Consider the following 18,626-nt stretch of genomic DNA (forward strand, 5'->3'; position numbering starts at 1 on the left):
GGGTGTGTAAGGAAGGGTACGAGGAGCATGGGCACAGCTGGATGTGTGAGCAAGGAACGGGCTGCGGGGTGTAAGCGTCCAGGTGAAGCATCGACGTTAGACGGGGTAGAGTTTAGAACGACTTATAGCCGAATCGGGCCCTCGGTGCGTGCCGGGCTTCGCGTGCCGCGAGAACCAGCGGGGATCCGAGCCACGGCGGGTTCGAAAGGACCGCCGTGCGCGATCCACGCTGGGCCTCGCTTTGAACGGCCGCGTCCGTGCTCCACTAGGTGGAGCGGGCAGCTGGATAGGAAGGGTCGTTATGGCGACCACGTTTTGTTGAGACGTGCCGGCAGGTCGAGATCGGGACATTGGATGGCTCCACGCCGAGGTGGTGCGTGGGATCTCGGCCCGGGTAAGCCCCCGTCCCTGCACCGAGTGCCGGACGCATCCAGCCGCTGGCACAAAACAACCAGCATCCATTGCTTGGCTTTACGAAGCCGGGCTTTGGACAGGGATTGGCGCACCGAGAGGTATTAGTGAGTCGACTGGGTGATGAGGTTAGTGTTTTGGACCCAAAAATTGGAGAAAAACAAAATTTGATGATTGGCAAGGGATTGGCAGTAGTGATTGGCAGATGATGGGTAGTGATTGGCAAATTTTTGATTTGTTGAAATTTGACGTGCAAAATTGATAGTGAGAGACCCCCGATGTGGTGGGATGGCAAATCCACCATCCCTCACAGGTGGGGGCAAAGGAGCAATAGATTATGGGGTGTATGGCAGTGAAAACTAGCCCGGGTGGGTTAGGTTATATGTGTGTAGGGCCCTAGAAGATGACATTAGGTGACGGTAAGTTTAGTTAGTGACTGATACCTGTAGTGGGGACGCAGGTAGATTAGTGTGGATGATAATGACGTGGGAGCGTAATAGTTTAAAGGGACGACTGGGAAGCGCAAGTTTCAGAAGGGAGTAGTTAGCTGAGATGATGCCGTGTGGTTGAGAATTGAACAGGTGTGATTGCACAGGTGTGCAACTGGACAGGTGTGATTGCACAGGTGTGCAACTGGACAGGTGTGATTGCACAGGTGTGCAACTGGACAGGTGTGTGAAGCAGTGTATGAGTAGTGAGTGTGTGGATCAGCGCGAATGCGCTTGGGGAGAGAAGGGTGCAGGCGGCACCAGGTGTGAGAGCACAGGTGTGCAGGTACAGGTGTGTGGAGAGAGTTGGAGTGAGTGGTACGGAGTGGTGTGCATGGTGCGAAGGTGTGGATGGGGGAAGAGTGGACCCCTTTCACGAGCACCCGGGGCGGGTAGTGTAAGTGTTAGGTAGAGGGTGCAGGTAAATTGTGGTTGGATATTGGCATTTGTGGTGCGGTTGCAGAATGGTGTTGTGAATGGGTGCATTAGTGTTGTGGAAATGGCTGGGCGTGTAGCCTGTTAGTGTGTGTAGTTGGTTGGGCACTCCACCACTGTGAGGATGTCGGCCAGGTGAGGCCGCAGGTGGGCTCTGGGAGCCGGTAGTTGTGAGTGGGTGCCTGAGGATCCCGGGTGTGGATCGGGCAGCCCAGTGCCAGAGAGGGCACGGAGTGGGGAGAGAGCCAGAGGGCCTTCCCCTGGTAGTTAGGTTAGGGTAAGGAGCAGGTAAGCTCGGAGGCAACTGCAGTGGTGGAGGTGTGCAGGTGGGTAGGCCCACTGGGAGAGGTACGCGTCGCAGCCCAGAAATTGTACGAGGGCACCGGGAGATGAATCGGGGGAGTGAGACCCCAAATTGAAGAGCACCACAGTTTGGCCAATGGGAATTGGTTTTTAGAACCCATAGTGTAAGAGGGCCAATGGTTTGGCCGGAGAGAGACCCCGGGTAGTGTAAAGTTGTTAAAGTCATTTAGGAAATAGTTAGGATTGATGAACCTGTCGCACCATACGCAGCCACTTACCTGTGGTGATGATGATGACTCCACACCTGTGTTTTCTTTGTTTGTGTTGCAGAAATGAGAATTGCTGTGAGGATTTGTGAGACGCATCACGACGTGGATGAGACATTGGGGTGATTCCATCTCTCCCTCCCTAGGAGGGACTGATGTTGAATTGGTAATGGCAAATTTTGATGTTGAGTTGAAAATGGCAAATTTTGATGAGAGTTGAAAATGGCAAATTTGATTGGTTAGGAGGGAGAGAAGACGAATTTGGTATATGGGAGGAACGGGGAAGACAGTAGGGATGTTTGTTGATTTGTAAAGTAGATGTTTATGGGTAGTGTTGTGTTTTGTGGATGCAGTAAGGGGTAAGGGAGGGGCCATGTAGGTTACCTGGTGGGGGGGGGGCGTACGATAGGAACGTACCTGTCTCACCTGGTTCCCATGTGCCCCCAGTGTGCAACACCTTACATTGCGTGCACTTTTGCGCCCTTACCACCTTACTCACTTGTTTCTTCTTTTGTCTCCCACCTCCGAGGATCTGGCTTTGGGGTAGAGAGAGAGGAGAGAGAGGTGCTGGCTGCGCAGTTGTGGGCCTGCACTTTCGCTGTTCGCTGCCTGGATCGATACACCATATGGACCGCAATGTTTGTGGCCACCCACAATGGACCGCAGTTCGTTTGCGGCCAAGCACCACCCGGGGATGGACCTATGGATCAACGTGGCACCTATGTCATACAGGTGAACCACTAATATTTAACACCACCAAGTGCACCACAAGAAGAGCAAGAGACACCTGCAGGGTTAGGGGTTGTCGAATTTATTTTTATTCCAATGAACAATGGTGACTGCACCGATTGGTGGTGGGGTGGTGCTGTTGATGCTCGGGAAGGGTGCTCTGCACGTTATTAAAGGCCGTCGGCCACAGAGCACTCGTGGGTTGGTGTATCGATGTTGGCAAGCGCGCTCTCTCTATGCATAACATCTGCATGTGTTCCTCCAAAAACAGGTCCTGGATCGTAGTGTAAATAGCAGCGTAGTCTTGTAAATAATGCTCCCAACCGGCTGTATGTTTAGTTTGAGAATTCTTTCCGGATTCGGTTATCCTGTGGGTGTGTTTCTGTGAGGAGAAGGGTGCAACGTCGCAGGGGGACATATTTACTCATTTGTGAATATCTGTAAAACTGTCGCACTCAGGGTAGAGTTAATAGTAGAGGGAACTACATTGCGTGCCACACTAAAGTAGGTAAAAATTTATCGGGTCGGGACGCCCCGAGGGTAGAGAAGGGTGCAATGTTGCGAATATGGAATTTGGCCTCCATATCCGCTTGTAAATATTCCCCTATTTTCTCCAATACTCCCCAACTTTCCCCAATCCCCCATTCCCTAGTCCCATTGCATGTAAATAACAATCAGTAGAGCCGACCTTCCCCTTATTCCCCCATTAAATGTCGTGCCCAGGTCCACCGCACCACACGTAGACAACTTTCGGACATCTTCCTAGTTATTCTTATTCTATGTCAGTTAAGGCCTCGTCTCCATTAATTATGACTCTTCGTTGCACCAGAATGTGACTATATGGCATCAGTAGTGAGTTTAGGACCTTTCCCATACCTCCTTCCATCTTCTTCCCCAACAATTACAACAACAACAGAGGAGATGGCGGCGGAGCGGGGGAGGATGCGTCCTCACACCGGCTCGATTAGCGCCATAGACCATGCGCTCCACGGGGTTACCACGAAGGGGCTCCTTGTCAGCTCCTCGTCAAGGGCGGAGCCTGGTAAACCCCCCGCACGCACCCAATGAGAAGCAACGTGCCGATTCCACGAGGCGGAGCTAACGAGCCGAGGGCGTGTCACTCCCCGCCGGATATACGCGGCCCCGCGCCGGATGTGACGTCAGATGCGCCTCAGCTTGGAGAAAGAACGTCGCCTTCCGAGCGCTGTGACCTCCCTGCATCTCTGGACCGGACCGAGTCGATTCTGCCTTGAGCCAAGAGTGCACCTTGAGCCATCGATACCCGCTGTCCTTTTCATCAACCCCCGTGTGAGTCAGCCTTTTGTCCCGTTTATCTGTCGTCTGTTGGGGTTAATATAAGAGTGTGTCTAAGTGCTTGTCTTTCTATGCTGTCCCTCTTGTAGTTGTAATCTAACCTTCCGCCTTAATATAACCTCCTCCGGAGGTCTTGAGAACTGAACCCCTGGTGTCGTATTGTGTTATTGTAATCCAGCCGGGTGTCTTCTTTTTCTTATTGAGCCAGCATCGCGCGACTAGTCAACGTTCGGGCACAATCGGGTAACTTGTGCAGACGTGGTCATACCATAAAACCGCTCGGTAAATAACATCCAAGCCACGTCTGTAACAGTATTATGGCAAATAAATCAATCTCAATGCACCGAAGAGGAAAATAAAGAATTAATGACTCTTACGAAGATATTGGTTTTTTAATTTGCTGAGATGAGTTCAGGGATAAGATATACATGAAGAAGAGAAAGGTCATATAGTTGATGATGTTGGTGTTATTGACTTTAGTTCGTTTTATTTGTAAATAAATGGAGGAGAGAGTGAAGACATTCCTAAGGATTCTTTATGTTTTAAAAATCAAGATAGAAATGTATATGTTGAAAACCAAAAAGGTTTTGGCACTATGTAGGACTTTTTCTCATAAATAAATATGAGTTATTGTCTCAAATGTAAAAAGAAAACTAAATCTAAAAATATCTCATGTTAAAGCTAAAAATAACAGAGTTTATCAAAAAGGAATATGTCAAGTGTGTGGCTCTAAAAAGTGCCAATTCATCTCTCCTAAAAGTGGAGGAGACATACAAAAGTTTCTGTCAGGAAGTAAATTTACAACAACTGGAATTCCTGGGGAACTACATCGACCTGGATATTCTTTCTGTGGCCCAGGAACAAACTTGGATAAAAGATTAGATGAGGCTGACAATCCTAAAACTTGGTCGAAACCTATAAATAGGGTTGGATGAAGTGTGAATGAAGCATGATATTGCTTATGGGAATACCACTACATTGGATGAAAAACATGAAGCAGACAGAGAAATGTTGTATAATTTATCTTTGATACGAAATCCTACATTGAGAGAGAAAGTTGATAGGTTTATTGTGAAAAAAATGATAAGTGCTAAATTGAAACTTGGTCTTGGTTATTCCACAAAAAACTATTAGACTCCAATGATGTCATCAAGACTGAGGAGCTTTTGGCTAATGAATTACATAAACCTATAATCACCAAGTTTAAAAGAAGGAAGGTTTATTCCAAACACACTGACCACATATGGTCTGCTGATTTCATTGAATTGAATAATGACAGGGGATACAGGTATGCTTTAACCGTTATTGATTTGAGGAGTAGATTTGCCTGGGTTGTTCCTTTAAAAAATAAAAGGGGTGGTACTTTAATGTTAGCCTTTAAGCTAATATTTGATAGGCATAAAAGGAAACCAAAGAAGTTATAGACTGATGAGGGAACAGAGTTCTATAACAAAATATTTATGAAATTTCTTAAGGGGGAGGGTATTAAATTATACAGCACCTTTAATGAAGGAAAAGCAGTTGTTATTGAGCGTTTTAATCGTACTTTGAAATGAATGAATGATCGTTTTGAGGCCATTTTTCCCCGCCAGGGCGGGGGTTAGCCTTGCGGGCCCCATGACAATCATGCTTCCCTGTTTGAGGCAATGTTTTTATGGCCGGATGCCCTTCCTGACGCCAACCCTTGGTCACGCTCTTACGATGGGCAGGGATACGGTGTACCTATTCTAAATCGGGGTACTCACCGTGATCATTCATCCCAGCAAGCTGGTACTCAAATTTGCCGACCTCGGAAGGATGACAGGCTGAGTCAACCCCCCTGGCGTTAATTCAGCGATCGACCGGGATTCGAACCCAGGATCCTAGGATCCCAAGCCGGCACCCTAACCGCTAAGCCAACACCAGGCTTTAAAAGAACCATACTTTGAAAGAGAAACTATATAAAAAATTCACACAACTCGGTTCTCAACAGTGGGTATATTTAATTCAGGATATTGTAGATAATTACAATAATACTGTTCATTCATCAACAAAATCAAAACCTTCAGAATCATTTACAAAATTAGAATATGAAAAGGTGATTTATTTGAGAAAACCGAAGTTCAAAGTTGGTGATATTGTAAGAATATACAGATGGAAAAGTCATTTTGAGAAAGGTTATACAAAAAAATGGACTAATGAATTATTTAAAATCGTTGATGTAGTGGATACAGTCCCTTGGACCTACAAATTATATGATATGAATGGGGAAGAAATCTTGGGTTCATTTTACTCACAAGAATTACAAAAAACAAAACTGATAATTCATTAAACAACAACCATCCATACTTTCATCCACCCCACCCAAATTAGTTAATTTAATTACTCGTAATAAATAAATAAATAAAAATCATAAACCACGCCCACACAGACCCCGCCCACACAGACCACACCCATCATCCCCCACCCCCTTGTGCGCCCCCACCCTTGACCCTTCACCCCCCTCATCCCACCCCCACCGTTGACCCTTCACCCCCCTCATCCCACCCCCACCTTCCCCACACACAAGGGGAGGGGAGGGGAGGGGTCGGATGAGGGGGGTGAAGGGTCTTTGGCAGGGGCGCACTTTCCCCTCCCTTTTTCCTTTATTCTCTTTTTGTAATTAATTATTAAATAATTCTGGACAAAGCAAATACAACCACATATAAATATTGAAAACATAAAAATCTTTATATTATTAAAACATTTTTCTTGAGGTATATATTCAACTTCTTCCCAGCACAAGCCATCAATTTCTTCCCAGCACAAGTCAAAGGCACCAGATGTCTTCAGATTTTGAATCTCTTTCTGTTAAAGACAAGAGGGGAGAGAAAATATTAATATAGGGTGAAGCAAGGAGAAGGTAAAGTGGATGAGGATATAAAAAAAAATAAAGCATACCTCTAAAAAATTGAGTTTGGTGTCAAGACCGTCGAGATGAAAATTTAGGGTATCACAGGTTGGCAGGAAATAACGACTCTTTGGGAGATCATCATCATCCCCCTCATAGTCATGGTCATCGAGGTCGTGATCGTGGTTGTGGTCATCGATCTCAACAGGTGTTGTATTCTGTTTGAAAAAAGAAAGAAAAACATGAGGAGAAATTATTAAAAGATACATCGGATTGACAATGAATAAATAAATGTCAGCTCCTGTTTATTGGTGCCAGTCAGAGAGATGAATAATGAATTACCAGGGTCAGACTCTGATGGTCGTTTTGGACAAGAGACAAAATCTCGTCTGTCTTCTTCGAGGTTAACACTACAGACAAAAAAAGAGAAATTACTTCGTTGAAGGAAGCCATACACACACACACACACACACACACCTACCTCGTTTTTTTCATTTCTGTTCCTCACAATTCGATCTCTCTCTTTTATACACACACACACACACACACACACACACACACACACACACACACACACACACACACACACACACACACACACACACACACACACACACACACACACACACACACACACACACACATCTCGTTTTTTCATTTCTGTTCCTCACAATTAGATCTCTCTCTTTTATTCACAGACACACACACACACACACACACACACACACACACACACACACACACACACACACACACACACACACACACACACACACACACACACACACACACACACACACACACACACACACACACACACACACACACACAATCTCGTTTTTTCATTTCTGTTCCTCACAATTCGATCTCTCTTTTATTCACAGACACACACACATACACGCACATACACACACACACATCACGTTTTTTCATTTCTGTTCCTCACAATTCGATCTCTCTCTTTTATTCACAGACACACACACACACACACACACACACACACACACACACACACACACACACACACACACACACACACACACACACACACACACACACACATCTCGTTTTTTATTTTGTATCATACCTTTCACATGAATCTTCTAAGAACAGTGAAACATTGAATTCATTCTGAGCCCTCCATCTCGAAGGTAGGTTATTCAAACCCGTATTCAGTTCGTTGTGGAACTCTTGAGAAACAACTTGAAATTCTGCCAGGATATTCACAATATTTGAATTGCTGTGATAAAGAGGAAAAATAAATAATTAGTTATATAATTAATCACATACAAAGCTCTCATTAACAGTGTTTAATTCTGAATGAAACTTACCAATGTCCTAGTGAGTATTCTTCATCAGAGGAAAGACTGGAATAAGACAAGCTCATCTTTGTTCACAATGTTTAAATGTCCCGTTCGGAGACCTCTCTTTTTATAATGAACAAATTGTATTTCGGGGAAGTGAACTGCTTGTCAGCTTTTGGGAAACTGAGGGTGTGTGTGTGAAAAACAGGAAACAAGCCCAAGAGAACTCATGGGAAGTTATCCAAGTGAAACAACATGTCATTTCTCAACAGTGAGCTATTAATTAGAAAAGGTCCGAGTATGGTAGCCTTGGTATATAAATGGAAAACAAAATGAATGTGAAAAATATCAAATAAGTCTTATTGAAAAGGCAACTGGTAAAAAAGTTCACAAAACAAATAAGAGAATTAATTTAAATACCGGTGAGTTGGATGAGATTGTGAAGAGAGTTGGAGGAGAATTAAATTATTTCCCACACAAACAAATATTTGTAGGATCGATGTTTGAGTGGTCTACTAGACAATCTGTCAGATGATATGGACCTGTGCTCAGTGTCAATAATAGAAGAAGGATCATAGGTTCATAAGGCTAGAAGGATCATAGGATCATAGGGTAGAAGGCTAGAAGGATCATAGGGCAGAAGGATCATAGGTCCATAAGGGTAGAAGGATCATAGGTCCATAAGGGTAGGAGGTTCATAAGGGGGTGAGAGGGAGCAAATATTCATAGGATCATTGTTTGAGTGGTCTACTAGGGATATTAAGAGGATAAGAGTAGGTGCTATAGCTAGTATGTCAAAAGGCCAAAAGGTTCGTAAAGATCAGGGTGGCAGAAATAGAGGTGTTAAGGGGAAATGAGGGTGAGAGGAAAATTAACATGTAAGTGAATGGAGAAATGAGGGTGGTCCAGGAACAACATTTATTCCATACTTACATGGGAGGTGTGCCAGGAGGAAACCTTTGCTGTCCAGAAAGAACATCATGGCAAGACTAAAGTTTGCCAATGAACACCTAGGCAAAGACCAGCACTTCTGGAACAATGTGCTCTGGACAGATGAGTCAAAGGTGGAGCTATTTGGCCACAGTACCAGAAGACATGTTTGGCGAAAACCAAAGACAGCATTTGACCACAAGAACCTGATACCAACTGCAAAGCATGGTGGTTGAAATATTATGGTTTGGGGCAGCCTTGCTGCATCAGGGCCTGGGCAGCTCACCATCATAGAATCCACTATGAATTCTTCATTGTACCAGAGGGTGCTTGAGGACAATGTGAGGCCATCTGTCGGAAAGTTGAAGCTCAACCGAAGGTGGACCTTGCAACATGACAATGACCCTACACATACCAGTAAATCCACCAAGGAATGGCTGAAAAGAAAGAAATGGAGGGTTCTGGAATGGCCAAGTCAAAGCCCGGATCTAAATCCCATCGAGATGTTGTGGGGGGATTTGAAACGAGCTGTGCATGCAAGAAACCTGGTGTTGGGCTAGCGGCTAGGGTGCCAGCTTAGGATCCTAGGATCCTGGGTTCGAATCCCGGTCGATCGCTGAATTAACGCCAGGGGGGTTGACTCAGCCTGTCATCCTTCCGAGGTCGGCTAATTGAGTACCAGTTCACTGGTAATTCCCTCTGTCGTAAAAAGGTGACAAAAAGGGTTGGCGGCAGGAAGGGCATCCGGCCGTAAAACATTGCTTCCAAAAGGGGACCAACAAAAACAACAACAACCACGGTGCCCGAAAAAGGCCAACCCCTGCTTTGCGGGGAAAAATGGCCTCTAAAGGTGCCTTTTTTTTTTTTTTGTGCATGCAAGAAACCCCTCAAACATCACACAGCTGAAAGAATTCTGCATGGAGGAGTGGGCAAAAATTTCTCCCAGTCGATGTCAGAGACTGGTAGACAGTTATAAGAAACACCTACTTGAGGTTGTTTCTGCCAAAGGGGGCAATACCACCCATTAGAGCCAAGGGTGTACTTACTTTTTCCACATGTGAAATTTGCATTTATCTTTATTTAAATTATGCAATGGACTACAAAATGTAAATGTTTCATGATATAAGTTATATTATATCACCTTTATCTATCAACATTGTTGAAATGAAGATCAAATAGCTGTATGTTGAAATATGTTGAAAAAGTCAAAACTTTACATGGAGTATACTTACTTTTTCACGTGACTGTACGTCTTGTAGCCTTGGAGGTAAGAATGAGGTTGAACAGACTAAGGAAGAGAAAAGAGGAATAGATGAGTGGAGGTGACTGGTGAGTCTGGATTTTGTGAATTTCACCAAAAGAGGGTTACTGGCAGATAGTGTGCACTCTGGAGAACCGAGAGGAGACAGCATTGGAAGGCAATACCAGAAAGGAGGCGGAAGACAAAGAGAGATAACTGACCAGTCTGCAATGTGAAATAATAGGGCCAGAGACTTGGCTTCATCACAGGAGATACCAATGATTTTAATGGCCATGGATATCCGTTCCACCTTCTGAAACCCCATTTGAAAATGACGACACACACACACAAACACGTGTGTGTGTGTGTGTGTGTGTGTGTGTGTGTGTGTGTGTGTGTGTGTGTGTGTGTGTGTGTGTGTGTGTGTGTGTGTTTAATGTTTCGGAAAGAATTAATCTACTCTTCACAAAAGAAAGCAGGTTTATCCGTTTTCCTTTGATCTTCGCCAAGGGCCGACGGGAGTTGTGGGAGATATGTTGAAGGCAGCAGGAATTTGGGGTGTGAAGAGAATGACAGAGATCTGTAATCTGGTGGTGAAAGAAGGCCGCATTCCAGTGGTTGGGAACTGAGTACCCTCGTCCCTCTATACAAGGGGAAAGGTGACCCTCTGGAGTGTGGCTCGTATCGATCGATAAAGTTATTGGAGCATGGAATGAAGGTATTGGAAAGGGTGTTGGAGAGGAGGATAAGGAAGAAAGTAAAGATCGAGGAAATGCAGTTTTGATTTATGCCAGGAAGAGGAACGACAGCCGCGCTTTTTATTGTAAGGCAGTTGTCAGAGAAGTACATGGAGAAGAGGAAGAAGTTGTTTCTTGGATTTGTTGATCTGGAGAAAGCATTTGATAGGGTTCCATGTAAAGTAGTGACATGGGCATTGAGGAAGTTAGGAGTGGAGGAATGGTTGATCAGAGTAGTGATGGCAATGTACGAAAGAGCGCGCACAGCTGTAAGGACGAAGGACGGGAACAGTGGTGAGTTTGAGGTGAAGGTGGGAGTGCATCAGGGGTCGGTACTAAGTCCACTACTATTTGTAGCTGTGATGGAGGTGCTGGCTCAGAACGTAAAGGAGGGTTTGCCGTGGGAGTTGTTGAATGCAGATGATCTGGTGTTGATTGCAGAAAGTATGGATGGACTGTAGGAGAAGATGAACAAGTGGAAGGAATGTATGGAGACAAAAGATCTGAAGGTGAATATCGGAAAGACGAAGGTGATGGCAAGTGGTAAAGCATGTGGTGAGGTGGAAAAAACTGGGAAGTGGCCGTGTGCTGTGTGCAGGAAGGGTGTCGGAGTGAACTCCATTCAATGTACAATGTGCGCTGCGTGGGTTCATCAAAAATGTAGTGGTTTGAGAGGGTCATTAACCAGTGTGGCAGCTACATTCAAGTGTAAGGTGTGCACAGAGGGAGCTGCAGATGGAGGAAATGTTGAGTTGGATCTTGGAGACGGCGTGCAACTGGAAGGTGTGAAAACATTTTGCTACCTTGGAGACATGCTGAATGGAGAAGGTGGATCAGACTCGGCGACGGTTGCTCGAGTGAGATGTGCATGGAAGAAGTTTTGGGAACTGAGTGGCATGCTGACGAGGAGGTGAGTGTAGCTGAAGGGAAAGGTGTGTGCTGCATGTGTGAGAAGTGTTATGATTTATGGGAGCAAGACAAGGGTAATGAACGTGGAGCAGCAACAAGGCTGGAAAGGGTGGAAATGCAAATGGTTTGGTGGATGTGTGGAGTATCGTTGAGAGAGAGGAAGACAAATGATGAATTGCGAAAGATTATGGGAATATAGCCTGTGATGGATGCTGTGAAGAGCAACAGGTTGAGATGGTTTGGTCATGTATTGAGGAAGGATGAAAGTGACTGGTTGAGAAGAGTGATGGAAATGAATGTAGAAGGAAGTAGAGGACGGGGAAGACCGAGAAAGACTTGGCTAAAGATGGTGGAAGAAGAAATGCAGGCAAGGGGGTTAACAAGGCGAGATGCAAAAAATAGGGCAAAATAGAGAAGATCATCATGGGGTCCACAAGGCTAACCCCCACTCCAGCAGGGAAAATGGCCTTAAAATGCCTGTTGTTGTTGTTGTTGTTGTTGTTGTCTTTGATCTCTGCCAGCTAATGCCAGCAGAGCAGCTTTACTAATCAGGAATGTACTGTAATGCCATCGGGATTATCAAACAAACGTAAAGAATGGGAATATCAGGTTTTCTTACATACTACACACAACTAGAATTGCAACGCAAATGATACATTTTGCCAAAGGAGAACAAATTTGCGTACTTTGGTGCGAATCAGTGATTTGTTTGAAAGTTCAACTAACCTGGATTAACACATGAAATAATGCTCGACTCCTGCACTGATGCAACTTCCAGCTCTTTAATGACAACAGAATATTTCCAGGTGTTTTGAGTTACATCAGTTGCCTTTTCCAGATCATCTTCAGCTGCAAACAATTCTACATGAAGATAAATGTGGAAATCTACACATCTGCACAGAATCAAGAAGTTGTACACATGAAAACTCTAACACAACTCAATTTTGAAAAAAAATACATTTTAAAGCAATAAAAAAAACCTTGCCATTATAAAACAGTAAACTCAAAGTTTGTCAAACAATTTCCACGGATTGTGCATTTCTTCGACCAACAGGCCCAACAAGTAAAACTTATGACAAAACAATATTCATTTGACAGAAAAAAAATATCCATCGATATGCTTGACTGAAAGTAAATAAATAATCTCCTGAACAAGACTCAGTAACAGCAATAAAGAAAAACCTAATAACAGCAATAAATGGGCAATGAGGAAAGTTTCACAAAATATTTCATCCTTGAACTTCAAACAATGGATGTCCAACTGCATAAGATTAAAATAACTGAATATTTTTGATAAAAATAGTGGAAGGCAGACATTGGGGGAAAAAAAGCTGCATCACGTACCAGAATTGGGGTTTAACCTGGAATCGTTCGGCTGGAGGCTGTGGATGTCATGTGTATTGGTCCCATACACACTACAAGTGCCTTGAAGTTGGGCATTTGTAACTCCAGAATATGCTGATGAAGATTTCAACAAGTGCAGTTTCTCGGCACAGCCAGAAAGCTCGTCACCTTCATGCTCAAGCATCGAGTGGAAAAAGTGTGCCGAAGAGGAGCTTGCAGACCAGACAACTCCTGGCTTCACACAAGACTCCATAAATTGGTGGAATTCGACATACATTGCAAAAGGAAATTTTTGCTGCGCACGTGAGAGGAGCTCAGCTCTCAATGCATCAGACTCGGTGCAGGCTCGTAGCATCTTATGATTCTCAATACCCAGCTCCATGACTACAGCTTGAGCAGTTTCTAGTGTTAGGCCCTGTGTCCGGAGCCACCGTGGGAAGGTCTCCATTTCTGTCATGACCTGTTGGACACACAGAACCCCATGAATAAAAAACAAAGTTCCACATGTTATCGTGCCCTGTGTTTTTCAAAACCCCAAACCCCAAAAATGTTTAACTTTTTTTGTATACAAAATCGAGGCTTGTGCAAGAGCTAACATCAATCACAAAAAAAAAACAAATGGACACACAAAACATACCAATAAAGGGAGCGGGAGACAAGATGGGGAGAGAGAGGGAAGCACACAAGAGTACAACAGCAGAGAACAGGGACAACGGAAGATCTGTGGGAGGGAGGGGGCTAGAGGGGAGGAGGCATTGGAAAGCGGGGTGGTTTGGACGGGTATGAAACACATGGACACTGATAGAACTTCCAGGAGCGAAAGAAGTCGGTATTTCAAAAAAAGTGTATCTGGAGTGAATTAACGGGGGTAGAAGAGATCAAGGTTTTAGATAATAATAAATAATAATAATAATAATAATAATAATAATAAAGGAGTCTTATATAGCCCCATCAAGCAGAGTAAACTACCCTCATGGCGCTTTACATTATCATGCGAAAGCACACACACAAACATACACACACACAGACACCTTCAACAGGGAGTTTGTTCCAGATGGGGGAAGATAAGAGATGGTGGTGACCAGCTGTTTTAAAGACCTGGAGGGAAGAGTGGGATTGAAGAGAGCGAGGGAGTTTGTTCCAGAGGCGGGAGTAAAGAGGTATGCAGGAGTGAAGGTGAGCAGAGAGCCTACATTTTGGCAATTTCACCAGATGAGGGTTACTGGCAGATCTTGTGCGACCTGCAGGAATATTTGGGGGACAGAGCACAGATAGAGATGGGGGAGTTAGGCCGGATAGGAGTCGGTAGAAGACAGAAAGACCACCTACCTGCCTGCGGTGAGTGAGTGAAAGGCCCTCGGAGTTAGCTTCATCGCGGGAGATTCCAATTCATGGCGGGAGATTCCAATTCATCGCGGAAGATTCCAATTCATCGCAGGAGAAATTACCACTTCAATCAAAATGTACAAAGGGCATTAAATAAATATGAACAAAATATTATGCTCACAATAGTCCAAGACAAGAAAAGATAATAACAAGTACAGATACATTCAAAGTACACCGCCCCCATGCCAAATAATTAAATATCCGCCTTCGGCGCTGGCAATACTGCAGTGCAGCTCATTGAGGCTGCATTGGGAGGGAGAGCTGCACACTAATTGATTAATTGTAGAACTAAAATAAATAAAAGATTATCACAAAATATTTTCTGAATCAATTGGCTAATAGCATAACTAAACCACTCGTGCTTCATCCGAAGATGTATCTTTTAGAAATTTAATTAAATAAGTCATTAATAAAAAATTAAATAATTAATTGATTAATCAATAAATAATTAATCGATTAATCAATAAATAAATTAATCGATTAATTGATTAATCAATAAATCAAAAATATCCTTGATAGCCACATCACTTGGTCACTGTCATGTCCAAATATTAGTTTCACAGCTCAAAAGGTGCCTGAGATATTGACCAAATGAGAAAGAAAATAAATGAATGATTAATAATGAAAATAAATAAATAATAATCATTAAAAAAATAAATTATTAATCAATTCGGTCACAGAACACATAAACCACCACTATTTCATCAGAATTTGTAACTGAAAAAAAATTTTTTTTTTAGTAATTAATCGAATAATTAAATAATTAATCGATTAATTGATTAATTAATAAATCAAAAATATCCTTGATAGCCACATCACTTGGTCACTCATGTCCAAATATTAGCTTCCCAGCTCAAAAGGTGCCTGAGATATTGGCCAAATGAGAAAGAAGACAAATAAATGATTAATAATGAAAATAAATAAATAATAATCATTAAAAAATTAAATAATTAATCAATTCGGTCACAGAACACAAACCACCACCATTTCATCAGAATCTGTAACTGAAAAAAAAAAATTTAGTCATTAATCGAATAATTAAATAATTAATCGATTAATCGATTAATTAATAAATCAAAAATATCCTTTGCAGCCAAATCACCTGGTCATTGGCATGTCCAAATATCAGCTTCCTAACTCAAAAGGTGCCTGAGTTAATGGTCAGAAGAGAAAGGAAATTTGATTAATTAAATAAGTACTTAACAAGTACAAATACATTCAAAGTACACCACCCCCATGCCAAATAATTAAATATCCGACAGCGTGTCATTGCCGGGGCGCCTCCGGCGCCCGGCAATACCGCAGTGCAGCTCATTGAGGCTGCATTGGGAGGGAGAGGTGTACACTAATTGATTGATTAATTGTATAATTAAAATCAATAAAAGATTATCACAAAATATTTTCATAATCAATTGGCTAATAGCATAACTAAACCACTAGTGCTTCATCCGAAGATGTATCTTTTAGAAATTTAATTAAATAAGTCATTTATAAAAAATTAAATCATTAATTGATTACTCAATAAATAATTAATCGATTAATCAATAAATAATTAATAGATGAAATGATTAATCAATAAATCAAAAATATCCTTGATAGCTACATCACTTGGTCACTGTCATGTCCAAATATTAGCTTCCCAGCTCAAAAGGTGCCTGAGATATTGGCCAAATGAGAAAGAAAATAAATAAATAATAATCATTAAAAAATTAAATTATTAATCAATTCGGTCACAGAACACACAAACCACCACCATTTCATCAGAATCTCTAACTGAAAAAAAAAAATTTTTTTAGTAATTAATCGAATAATTAAATAATTAATCGATTAATTGATTGATCAATAAATCAAAAATATCCTTGATAGCCACATCACTTGGTCACTCATGTCCAAATATTAGCTTCCGAGCTCAAAAGGTGCCTGAGATATTGGCCAAATGAGAAAGAAAATAAATAAATGATTAATAATGAAAATAAATAAATAATAATCCTAAAAAAATTAAATTATTAATCAATTTGGTCAGAGAACACAAACTACCACTATTTCATCAGAATCTGTAACTTAAAAAAAAAAAATTTTTTGTCATTAATCGAATAATTTAATAATTCATCGATTAATTGATTAATTAGTAAATCAAAAATAACATTTGCAGCCAAATCTCCTGGTCATTGGCATGTCCAAATATCAGCTTCCTAACTCAAAAGGTGCCTGAGTTAATGGTCAGAAGAGAAATGAAATTTAATGAATTAAATAAGTACTTAATTAAACGCTAATGATTAAATAAGTCCTCAATTAATTGATTATTCAAAAAACAAAAAATACTGTTTTTGACAAAGGACTGGCTCACTACTGTCCCAAAATTTCAGCTTCCTAGCTCAAAGGATGGCTGAGATATCGTCCGGACAAACAAACAAACAAGAAAGAAAACAAGTACAGATACATTCAAAGTACACCGCCCCCATGCCAAATAATTAAATATCCTACAGCGCGGCATTGCCGGGGCGCCTCTGGCGCCCGGCAATACCGCAGTGCAGCTCATTAAGGCTGCATTGGGAGGGAGAGGTGTACACTAATTGATTGATTAATTGTATAATTAAAATCAATAAAAGATTATCACAAAATATTTTCATAATCAATTGGCTAATCGCATAACTAAACCACTAGTGCTTCATCCGAAGATGTATTTTTCAGAAATTTAATTAAATAAGTCATTAATAAAAATATTTAATAATTAATTGATTACTCAATAAATAATTAATCGATTAATCAATAAATAATTAATCGATTAAATGATTAATCAATAAATCAAAAATATTCTTGATAGCCACATCACTTGGTCACTCATGTCCAAATATTAGCTTCCCAGCTCAAAAGGTGCCTGAGATATTGGCCACATGAGAAAGAAAATAAATAAATGATTAATAATGAAAATAAATAAATAATAATCATAAAAAAATTAAATTATTAATCAATTTGGTCAGAGAACACATAAACTACCACTATTTCATCAGAATCTGTAACTTTAAAAAAAATTTTTTTTTTGTCATTAATCGAATAATTTAATAATTCATCGATTAATTGATTAATTAATAAATCAAAAATATCCTTTGCAGCCAAATCACCTGGTCATTGGCATGTCCAAATATCAGCTTCCTAACTCAAAAGGTGCCTGAGTTAATGGTCAGAAGAGAAAGGAAATTTGATTAATTAAATAAGTACTTAATTAATCGCTAATAATTAAATAACTCCTCAATTTATTGATTAATCAAAAAAAAAAATACCGTTTTTGACAAAGGACTTTCTCACTATTGTGCCAAAATTTCAGCTTCCTAGCTCAAAGGATGGCTGAGATATCGCCCGGACAACCAAACAAACAAGAAAGAAAACAAGTACACATACATTCAAAGTACACCGCCCCATGCCAAATAATTAAATATGCTGCAGCGCGGCATTGCCGGGGCGCCTCCGGCGCCCGGCAATACCGCAGTGCAGCTCATTAAGGCTGCATTGGGAGGGAGAGGTGTACACTAATTGATTGATTAATTGTATAATTAAAATCAATAAAAGATTATCACAAAATATTTTCATAATCAATTGGCTAATCGCATAACTAAACCACTAGTGCTTCATCCGAAGATGTATCTTTTAGAAATTTAATTAAATAAGTCATTTATAAAAAATTAAATAATTAATTGATTACTCAATAAATAATTAATCGATTAATCAATAAATAATTAATAGATGAAATGATTAATCAATAAATCAAAAATATCCTTGATAGCCACATCACTTGGTCACTTATGTCCAAATATTAGCTTCCCAGCTCAAAAGGTGCCTGAGATATTGGCCAAATGAGAAAGAAAATAAATAAATGATTAATAATGAAAATAAATAAATAATAATCATAAAAAAATTAAATTGGTAATCAATTTGGTCAGAGAACACATAAACTACCACTATT

General features: G+C 41.4%; 1 protein-coding gene and 1 long non-coding RNA gene across 2 annotated transcripts in view; both read right to left on the reverse strand.

Annotated features, from left to right (window-relative positions):
- The window catches only part of LOC137415593 (uncharacterized), an 83,222-nt gene that overhangs the window by 44,167 nt on the left and 20,429 nt on the right, over window positions 1-18,626 (reverse strand). Inside the window, exons 2-4 of the mRNA XM_078780524.1 lie at window positions 13,280-13,739; window positions 12,662-12,784; window positions 10,282-10,337 (exon numbers count right to left, since the gene is read on the reverse strand). Coding sequence (XP_078636650.1) covers window positions 10,282-10,337; window positions 12,662-12,784; window positions 13,280-13,736 — 636 coding nt within the window. The 5' untranslated portion in view covers window positions 13,737-13,739. The remainder of the gene's footprint in view (window positions 1-10,281; window positions 10,338-12,661; window positions 12,785-13,279; window positions 13,740-18,626) is intronic.
- On the reverse strand, window positions 6,885-8,334 carry LOC144892660 (uncharacterized). The gene is made up of 4 exons (XR_013623862.1): window positions 8,147-8,334; window positions 7,903-8,055; window positions 7,158-7,225; window positions 6,885-7,033 (listed from the first exon to the last, which is right to left on the reverse strand). It is a non-coding gene; the product is annotated as an uncharacterized LOC144892660 (long non-coding RNA).

The sequence above is a fragment of the Myxine glutinosa genome, chromosome 6 (assembly GCF_964187855.1).
Source record: "Myxine glutinosa chromosome 6, kmMyxGlut1.1, whole genome shotgun sequence".
In the NCBI taxonomy this organism is placed as follows: domain Eukaryota; kingdom Metazoa; phylum Chordata; class Myxini; order Myxiniformes; family Myxinidae; genus Myxine; species Myxine glutinosa.